Source organism: Lichtheimia ornata (assembly GCF_029851405.1).
Source record: "Lichtheimia ornata isolate CBS 291.66 chromosome Unknown scaffold00197, whole genome shotgun sequence".
NCBI lineage: Eukaryota > Fungi > Mucoromycota > Mucoromycetes > Mucorales > Lichtheimiaceae > Lichtheimia > Lichtheimia ornata.
The window spans coordinates 1-10,251 of NW_026695516.1; the positions used below are offsets into that span (position 1 = coordinate 1).

At 43.1% G+C, this 10,251-nt stretch overlaps 4 protein-coding genes and 1 pseudogene across 5 annotated transcripts; 2 read left to right on the forward strand and 3 right to left on the reverse strand.

Annotated features, from left to right (window-relative positions):
• The first annotated feature begins 1,768 nt into the window (after positions 1-1,768).
• O0I10_012992 lies at positions 1,769-1,839 on the forward strand (annotated as a pseudogene). Its single transcript has one exon. The product of its transcript is annotated as a tRNA-OTHER (tRNA).
• A 620-nt stretch (positions 1,840-2,459) lies between these two features.
• Positions 2,460-2,995, forward strand: O0I10_012993 (uncharacterized protein; the record flags this gene model as incomplete). The annotated part of the gene is made up of 3 exons (XM_058492866.1): positions 2,460-2,499; positions 2,577-2,863; positions 2,921-2,995. The coding sequence occupies 3 exons, from the start codon at positions 2,460-2,462 to the stop codon at positions 2,993-2,995; spliced, it is 402 nt and encodes a 133-aa protein (XP_058336365.1).
• A 109-nt stretch (positions 2,996-3,104) lies between these two features.
• Positions 3,105-4,916, reverse strand: O0I10_012994 (uncharacterized protein; the record flags this gene model as incomplete). Its single annotated transcript, XM_058492867.1, has 6 exons — positions 3,105-4,014; positions 4,076-4,183; positions 4,313-4,497; positions 4,555-4,727; positions 4,787-4,826; positions 4,887-4,916. 6 exons carry the CDS (start codon positions 4,914-4,916, stop codon positions 3,105-3,107), a joined length of 1,446 nt encoding a protein of 481 aa, XP_058336366.1.
• Positions 4,917-5,122: 206 nt separating this feature from the next.
• O0I10_012995 (uncharacterized protein) lies at positions 5,123-7,514 on the reverse strand (the record flags this gene model as incomplete). The annotated part of the gene is made up of 8 exons (XM_058492868.1): positions 5,123-5,839; positions 5,897-6,019; positions 6,093-6,651; positions 6,706-6,857; positions 6,912-6,980; positions 7,043-7,352; positions 7,418-7,442; positions 7,496-7,514. The coding sequence occupies 8 exons, from the start codon at positions 7,512-7,514 to the stop codon at positions 5,123-5,125; spliced, it is 1,974 nt and encodes a 657-aa protein (XP_058336367.1).
• A 394-nt stretch (positions 7,515-7,908) lies between these two features.
• On the reverse strand, positions 7,909-9,040 carry O0I10_012996 (uncharacterized protein; the record flags this gene model as incomplete). Its single annotated transcript, XM_058492869.1, has 7 exons — positions 7,909-8,128; positions 8,191-8,237; positions 8,307-8,415; positions 8,468-8,608; positions 8,677-8,695; positions 8,751-8,876; positions 8,938-9,040. The coding sequence occupies 7 exons, from the start codon at positions 9,038-9,040 to the stop codon at positions 7,909-7,911; spliced, it is 765 nt and encodes a 254-aa protein (XP_058336368.1).
• Positions 9,041-10,251: the final 1,211 nt, after the last annotated feature.

A 10,251-nucleotide genomic window follows, 5' to 3' on the forward strand; every position in this document is an offset into this window, starting at 1 on the left:
CTCGGATCAACCTACTTTAATCATGGAAATGAATGTCTAGAGCAGGAGCATCGTTCCCATGCAGTGGATCTTGCAACAATGATGATTGGATAAAAGTGGCCGTTAGCTAGCAATACATGCCTGTTCCTAGATGATCCATAAAGTAATTATACATTGACCCTTTCATTCATGCAAACGTAGCTGTGTTACACAACACGATCCTCTGCATCTTTTGCTCTGCCAGGGTCCACCTACTTGACAATGAACAAAGACCACTTCTCATATAGCATCACACTTCACAAACATAAAGGTGCCTGTATCTCCAAACTTTACAATGAAACGTGGGCTTTTTATCACAGCAATGGGCTCGGCTTGGCCAACAGCACCTTGTGTGAAAGTTTCGCGTTCAATGTCGCAACAAGCCCAAAAAATATTTTTTTGGGTCGTCGTCGAAAGAGGTTGAGCCCCGGATCCAGTTTGGCTGGTAGCGACATTGCGAAATCTGGGATCGCCCACGATGAACTTCATACTTTGACACAAGATTCCTTTGACCCCGACAAGCACGTTGATCTATTAAAGAGCCCACGTTTGATTGTAAAGTTTGGAGATACAGCTGGCTTTATGTTTTCATTATGCTGCAAGCGTGATGCTATATGAGAAGAGGTCTTTGTTCATTGTCAAGTAGCTAGACCGTGATAGAGGCAAAGATGTAGAGGGGCATGTTTTGTGTAACTGAGCTAAAAAGTCAAAGGATTCAGGGACAATGCATGAGAGCTACGCAAACTCTTTCCGATTCACAAATTGGGAGTTGATAGCCACTTGTCTCCATTCCCAAATGTTGCCCAATTCACATCATGGGAACGATACTCCTGCTCCAGATGTTGATTTCCATGATCCAAGTAGCTTGATCGTATCTCAGTCGAATCATGGAAACAAATACCTGAAGCTGGCGCATAGTTCCATTGTGATGGAATAACCTAAAGTTGGGAATAAAAAGAAGTGACTATTAGGTGCCAATTTTATGACTACTCATGGGATAGCGTGTAAGTATCATGCATTGACCCTTCCAATCCTGCTCTCTTGGCTTTTCTACACAAACAGGTCTTCTGCATCTTTGGCTTTATCAGGGCTAGCTACTTGACAATGAACAAAGACTAGACCTTTGATATAGCATTACACTGACAGTAAGTAAAAACATAAAGACGCCCGTAAGACAAAAGTTTAGTATCAAGTGTAGGGTCCTTTATGAGAAGAAAGCTGCTGGGCGTGCCTGAAGGAACCTATCGTGTGGAAGGCTCAGGATCGCAACCATATTAACAGCATGTGTCGTATGTAGCCTACTGTAATTTCAGCCTTGGATAAGCCTTATAGATCTTTCATACTCACCTTGTACGCTCGGGAGCATCGTCTTTGATGTTCCAATCCATGTATAATAATAAAGGCATGATGCTTGTCGAATGAAATTTGCAGCATTTGACGATGATGATGTAGCCATTGCTATCTAACAGCAGTGTTTGCTTTTTACATAGGTTGAGTATGATAACATTTATTATTCGATACCCAATGCTTTAATGGCAACACTATTAGACATCTATACGAAAGTAGATAATGCATTAAAGCTTTGAAGCATCGGGATTCCAAAAGCATTCGATCGGATTTCACCGCCTTGGCTTGCTGCATTTGCGTCGCAGCAGCCCATCGGCGTCATTACTATCTCCTCCTCCTCCTCATCCTCCTATGAAGGAAATTCTCAGCCTCATCTATCTCCCATGCCGATTACCAACGTAAAGGTCTTGTGATGTAATGGGAACATGCAGTACTAACGCGCCTGTAATCCGAGTTCGATCCTCGGCGAGACCTTTTCCCCCATTCAATCACATCCTTTTTCATTCATCCACCTGATATTTGCATCAATAGAATTGCTTCAAATGTGGTTGTCTCTATTTAATACGAAACATCGATATGAACAATGAGCCATATCCCATGGTAAAATGGCAAAAACAACCTTTTTGAACGAAATCCTCGTAAAGAAAGTCGTTGTATTATGTATTCATTGCTGTGCGGACAATGTCAAGAGTAAGTTTCGACCAGCCGTATCAAGAGTAGAACCGGTATGCAACGATCAACCGTATTCAATATGTACACAACTCCTCAATTCCTCTTGCTTTTCTTGGAATGGGAGATGTCCATTGCTCGCTATACTATCACTCAACATCATCATCACCCTCATGCATTACAGCCATTGATATCGCTGCCCGTTTCTTTGTACATAAAATAGTTCCTTTATATTGTCATGATGAAAGATGTTTCATAAACCAGAGTATTGTGAGTCAATTTCATACTGTATTATACAAATCAAGGGATACAATGAGTCAAGGGGTTGCATAATCAACATTGCCAAGCCAAGAGATGGCCATGTGATGCGCATGTGTTGTGCCTTAAAGACCGATTGGCCATCCAACAAAGGAAACTGAAACAAAATGCTTCTTTTACTCGGTATATTCATTGTCGTTATCCTAGGCAAGTTTATCTATCACTGCATTCCACGACCCAGTAATCGACGCCATGTTCCCTTGTACTAACGACATCTCCAATAGTATGCTGGCTACTCAGAAAGAGGATACTGGATCTCGCCAATCGTGGAGCTGACCAAATGAATCGTCTGCTTGGCTACCATTTGCTACCAACAACACTCGGATCTTTTGAAGATGACATTGAGGATGGCTTAACGAGCTCGCAATTCGACCTTGAAGCGAATATCGGCCAAGACGACCAACGTGCAGGACTCAAGGATAAGGAGGAAATCCTCAAGATTATGAAGAAACAAAAGGTTTCCTTCGATGAAGCGCGTTTGATTCGACAACAACGGTTATTGAAGAAGAATGTAAGTGGTGTATACGGCTATAAAGATGGCACATGAAAAGCTAATTGTAGTATATAGAACATTGATCCTGCTACCGGGCTGCCACTGGATCCCAAATTTGTTACATTCGGTGGACCATCATCGTCGTCATAGCAACAACAATGTCGTCAATATACCGTATCATTTCACAAAGCATTTTTTTATTATCATGTTGGATGAGGCATTGGTATTCAGTGTGGGCTCGACTTTTCTCTTCTCAACATCACTTTCGGGGACTAAGTATTCGTGAGCGTGCTGCTTTGATTGCAATGGTGGCTGTTTGAGAACCTGTTTTTGTGTCGATGGATCCCATTTCGTATGCGGCGACATGTTTGCGAGAACTGGATATGGTGGGTGCCGTCAATCGGGCAAGCCTGCTTTTAGTTGAGGATGTCTTCTTCTTGGCAATTGGAAGAGGAACTTTATCTGGTTGAGATACGGGCTTCGGGTTGAGCAATGCCACACGAGGCATTTTGGCACGCTTTTGAGCAGCACTGGGGATATTGATATTGGGCTCATCGTTGGATAATGGTGGTTGTTGTTTGGACTTGGATTGTGTTTTGGATTGCTCTTTGTGCTCTGTGATGGATGGTGGATGAGTTGCGGTGTTCTTGGATACTTGGAGGTCTGCGTCTTGTGGTGGTGCTACTTTGTTTTCATCCAGGCTATCAGCCATGATAGTTTGATCGTCCTTTTTTTCATCACATGTAACTGCATTCTTGTGGCTCGCATTGTATTGAGTAACGATCTCATCAGCAGCCGATTCTAATATTGCTTCCGCTTGCCCTTCTTGCAACTTGTCTGTGCTCGAACAAGGTGACGCATTTACAACAATGTCCTTCTCCTCCTCTTCTTCCTCCTTCGAAACCTTGGGATCGGCAGCGTTACGCGTTGTGATGTGGTCTGTGCTTGGAGATACAGTATCGGCATTACCTTCCTGAATGCTCTCATTCACATCAGCAAACAATGGTTGCGATTGGGTTGTATCTTCGTGTTGTTGCTGCTGATCAATCCTGTCACTGGCATTGTTCTCATGCTGTGTAACACAGCTGTCGTGAAACAAAAGCTCGACATCTTTCTTTGCTTGTTCAAAAGATTGGCTACTACGCACAACACTATGATATAGCATATTGCTACCAAAACACAAATGGATGAATAAACTTGCACGACAACAAAAACAATCATTTTTCTTACGTTTCGTCATTTGTATTCACATCCGAATGGCGGTGACCCATGAGCCTTTGCCAATCTTGGATAACATCAGCGCTATTCTTTTGAAGCACCATTGCAAACATCGGTCCTCTGAATGATAATCGGATATTAGAATGTGTTCACAAGATCCCTTGATGGCATACTGTACATGCACTCAGGCTTATACGTAGCTGCATGTGAGCACCCCCTTGATTCCCCCCACTACCTTGTATACTCTACCTTGTCATTGACTCCGTTATTTCATTCGAATCTTCCTTGAACAAATTGGATGCCTCGTTTGTCGTCAGCTGAATTTCCCGCTGCTGTGTAATCAAGAAGCCTTCGCTTTCCACCTTGCGTGTGATAACGTCCTTTTGACTCAATGCATCTGGTTTGAGGATGACCACCATGCTGTTGCTATGTTCCTACAATTTGTTCAACATTCTACTAATGTGATTTTCTGAAGGCACATTATAGCATACCGCTTCTTCTGGACCCTTATTGTCACTATCACCATTCGCCAAAGATGATGCTATCACCTTGTTTTTGGTATCTGTCGACGATCTTTGGTTCTCCTCTTGTTTTACGACGATAGCTTGCTGGTCATCATTCCTTGTGTCGTTCAAGTCGGCTACTTCGGATGTTTTATTATCCCCTAATAATCCTATGTATTAGCCACGCCATTCTCTATCGACGTGTTAATAAAAGGCATACCCACGCCGTTTGCTTCGGCATTGGTCAAAGAATGAATAGTCTAGTATCATGTATTAAAGGCAACAGCCAATAGACCCGATTTTTCATAAGATTTACTTACAGAATCGTTTGAAGACGCTAACAAAGTCATAACTTTATGGGGGGAAAAGAAAGGGATAAATGGACTAGCAACCAACAAAGCGTATTTACGATTATGGCGTAGCACAACAGGATGTGCCACTAGCACGCTTTTCCAAATCAGTAAGCACTTGCATGGAACATGGAGGTATTATTATACAGAAAAGAGTAATACTACAAGGGCTTGTATGATACAAAAGAATGGAAGATATAGGTACATTAAATCTTTTTATCCTCAAAGACCACGCCATCTGCGTTCTCAGGTACAGATGTTATACCTTGAACAGTGACCTTGGTGGGAAGATCCGCCAGCTGTCGTCGGCCTCGTAAATCTTGCCAAATGGCTCGAAAGACAATGACAGCATCTTTGCGCGCTTCCCACAAGGGAAACAAGCCAACGGCAAATGTGCTGTAGAACACCCAAATAATGGATACGATCACCCAACCACGGAAAAATGGCAAGGAAAAGACATACTGTGAGCCAAACATTGGTAGCGGCCATAGCACAAAGAGGCAAAGTGCAAGGATAACACTGGTGTATTTAGCGAATCGTGCGGATTTGCGCATTTGAGCTTGTTCGGCTTCAACATCTTCCTCTTTTTGGATAGCAGCTGGTTCCGGTGTAGTCTCTTCTTCAATAATTTCAATATTACGGGTGGCGTCAAAGGTAAAATTATCAGGCTTCCACAAAGATAAAGGCACCGTAACGAGCAAAGGTGAAAACAAGGCGACCAAGTTGCCAGCCATCATTGGCATGTTTTGATTTGTGGTATCGACAGTAATTTCGCCATACAATCCATGGGTGGTCGTGAGCCAAGTAATGATTGCAGCGGTAAAACCGAAAATGGGTGCGATGGTTGCAGCCATGCGGTTCTGTTTACTCCATAGCAACGTAAGCGTGATTGGGATCACAGCAGATGAAATAACGACACCCATCTAGTAGCCCACATGTTAATAGGAAAATAAACGTATACCATTATCAACGTCACTTACTAGCTTATAAAGATAGCCCAAGTTGATGCCCGTTAAATTAAGCAATGTTGCCAATACTCCCATAAGGATACCAAAGGTGAGTACTGATAAGTGCGAGAAACGAATCACCAATTGATCTGAAGCCTAGCGTATTGATGCACCTTAAGGTAAGCAACAACAGTATCCATGACAACCAGCATGCATCAGCAAAACTTACGTCAGGCTTGATATACGCACGAAAAATGTCATAGGTGAAAATAGAGGATACGGCAATCAATTCGGCGGATGAAGCACTCGTAACAGCCAAGAAAACAAGTAGCAATGCAATCCATGCACCAGAGGAACCAAGTAATGCAACGCATGCATCTGGCAACACGAGTCCAGCTGTGACTTCAGCATCCGTCAACTCGATTCCCAATGCACGTCCAGTCAAACCCATTGTGGTTGCCAAGGTAAAAGGAATCGCATACCATGCCAACCCACCGATAAGATACGCCTTGACAGCATACATGGGATGTGCAGCAATCGCTCTTTGCCAATACGCGTTATCCACAAAGACGGTGCCAAAGTTACCCACAATGTTGATGATCCCAAAGATAAGCGCTTGTACGGATGACATGGTCAACAACGAGCCTTCAGCATTATCCTCGATAGGGTTGTTGATGCTGGCAATGGTCAATAGGTCGTACATGCGTTCAATCGATCCGATTTGCGAAGATGATACATAGACCGTAAATACGACATAAAGAATAACAATGAGGATAGCAACCGTGTGCCTATTATAAAGTGTGTAAGTTACATGCTATGCATACATAGAATAGGATACGAACGTGTAATCGGATAGAAAAGTGGCCTTGATTCCACCAAACAAGGTGTAAATGATAACACCCACAGGCAGCAAAAAGCATGCTGCAATCACATGCATCCCTGTAAGGTAGGATACCACTGCACTTCCTCCTAGTAGCAGCATTGCTGTGACAATCTATGCATGTATCATTAGCAAAAATGCGTCAACCATTCATTCGTATGCACATACAATGTTGGTCACCAAAGAAAACACGAGGTATACGATATGCGTTGATCTTCCATATCGTGCTCGGATGACCTGTAAAAGCAAAGTCAACCTTTAGGTCCACCTTTTTCGCATCCATACGAATCAAAACCTACCTCCAAGCATGTATGTGCATTGGGAGCTCTACGTTTGAGCTCAATGGCGAGCACCGAGAACAAGAGAACCTGCACAACGGCACCAGAGGCATACCACAAAGGACCAGATACACCATATCGATATGCAACCTCTGTGCTAACCAATAATGTTGCCGCCCAAGTCCATGAAGATACGATCGCACTAGCAATTAAGCCTGTTTTGACAGAGCGCTTTGCCGTCATGAACATTTCAGATGTTTGTACCTCGTGAAGGTACCGCTTAAGAAGCCAAGTGATGCCCAGCATAAGCAAAGTAAACAATGCTCCAAACCTACGTATGTATGGATGATAATGTGGTTGGCATAATGAAGCAGTACACATCCTTGTATTACATACCCGACAACGACACCATAGCCAACGCCTGAACACGATTGTGAGTGACATGGGTATAAACAATGATGCTTAAAATTCTACCTTGTGATAATACAGCCATAGGATGTACGTATGAATTAGAATGTAAAGACAAAGAAGATTCGTAAATAGATCACAAAAGCTTACCCTTTAAATATTCTTGCTGCTGCTGCTGCTGCCTGATGCTGATAACAAAAAAGCACTTTATCATTTTGGGCAACCGCATCTTGTGCATCCATTGTTATCATCAAGGAGTGTGCAATTGCACATGATGATGATGTTCGGTAGGCCGGCGGTAATTACACGTTCTGATGGATCCATATCTCGTAAAGGACGTTGACACGCACTTTTTCAGATCATTGTGTCACCATACCTTTTTCGTGATCGCTGCCCTTTATCTTATCACACACTCAGAAGATAGATGATATTCAAATGCAACCCGTAGCCGCAGAGATAAGCATGCTAAGGCTGCCGTTTTATTTCTTTGGGTACCACACTCTTCCACGACAGCTTCCATAGCCAAGTGCATCTGTAATCTCGTAATCGTCACGTCCTCGCACGTAAAAGTACAGCATTACTTCATGAAGTTGCCCGTTGCGGTCACAATTGAGCATGATTTTGGCACCATAAAACTTTTCCAAGGCATCCCTGATTGTGTAAACGCTGTAATATTGACCAGGGAACACACCAGCCACACTATGTACATGATGCAGCATGATTAGCTAAATTGTACGCTGATCTTGATGCTTCGAACCTACTTTAGGACACCATAGATATCGTATTGCTGTTGCAAATCAAGCACTTGCTGCATAAGAAATGTCACGTGTAAATGCCTGTGATTCTCGGATTGTTCAAAGTGAATAAAGATACATACCTCAAAGTACTCTTCCAGATCTTGGTATTTGCGATAAGCATCCCCATAGCATGCCGGCCTCAATGTACTAACGCAGGTACCATGCTTGGTCCATTCGTGTGACCAAAACCTGATAAAAGATAAGTTTCCTTGAAGATTCGGCATCATTTATCATATCTTACCAATTGTCATCGCCCTTGTAACTCGGCCAATAGGTGCGTAATTTTTGGTGGAGCCCTGGATTGGTGTTTCGAATAATATTCCCGACATTGTTGCTGGAACGTGTTCTGTCACAACCTCGGGAGGGTGGTCGACCACCGGAGCTATCGGCATTATTAGCATCATGGCTCATGCCGTCTTGATAAAAAGTGACTTTTTTCTCCCACCGTACCATGTATCGGGCCACAAGCCTACATATCAATGCGTGAGAACATACATGTATACGGGCTTTTGACATATACGTACCATGAATAGTGAACTCGTCGGCTGGACCATAACCAGGCACCCATTGTAAGGCAAGGACCACCAATCCATATTTTGGAGAACAACATGAATCAACGCTGCCTTGCCAGTGGCAAGATAAGACATCACCTTTGTAACAAAGAATTAGGGCCAAAGCATTATCATCATTCCACCCATAACATATACTTACGATCACAGCTTGGTGCATCACGTAAAAGCACTTGTTGTAATAACTCTTCCCCTGTTACCACATTCCATAGCAGTAAAAGCAAAGCGAATAAAAGATGTTTCATAAGAGAAGAGGAAGAGAGAAACGCCCACAGCAGTGTTTCAGTCAGGAGTTTCATCGACGTGACCCATCGGGGTTCTGACTTTGTTGTATCGGTTGGTGTAATAAACAAGCCTGCTGTGTCGTCATGGCAATAATATGCCGCCAATCTTGTCCCACAATGCTGTCATGAGACTCCAATACTACATCCACATTGGATACGTTATCATTCAGGTGGTCCAACATCTTGTTTAATTATGTGTATTCAATAATCATCTATCAACGACGCCACTCCACGCCGTTCTTTTGGTATTCGACCAACTCATCACCAATGGCCTGTACAACGCGATCGAGATCTTTCCTTGCTTGTTCTTCCGAAGCACCACGCAACTCAGAGTAATACTTGATCTTTGGCTCAGTTCCACTAAAGACATAAACCCTTCAGTTGTAATGTCTCGATTGAATCCATTCATCCCAATATTACCTGGTTCGGATCGTGAAAACGGTGTTGTTTTCCAATTTAAAGGTGATCATTTCGGATGAAGAAGATACCGGTAATGTTGGCTTGTTGTCAGGGGTCGTCGAATCGTATCCCACAGTCAAATCCCGGATTCCAACAACCTTGTGTCCAGCCACTGTAGATGGGTATGTAAACTATACGCACATACATCAACAACCATGCTTTTCTTCAAGTATGTCATTTCCTTTTCTTACCTCGGCGCTGTTGTTTTCCTACGTAAACGATCACAACCATTGTTAATACACTATTGTGAAAATAACATCCATTGCCACTTACAAAATGTCTTATCCGCTTAAAGATTTGTCCAATCAATGCCTTGTCACCACAAATAAAGTACGAGTTGTCGGATACAAAGTAACCATACTTGGCATAAAGCGATTCAAGGTACTGGTAGGGTGTCATTCCTCGCTTCTTGAGCTGAACGGCCCATTCAGAGAATACGGCCAGGGCACTAACACCATCCTTATCTTTGACGATATCGCCCACAGTGAATCCAATAGCTTCCTCAAAGGCAAAAACAACGGTGTATCCTTCACGTTCCAATTCCATTGCCTTGTTGCCAATCCACTTGAAACCAGTCAATGCTTCCTCAAATCGGAAACCCTCTACTTCAGCCATGCGAGCAAGGAACTTTGAGGACACCGTGCTAGCCACCATGGCAATTTTGTCTATTGAATCACGTTTAACATCATGATAGGTATCATGGGTGGGTGGGT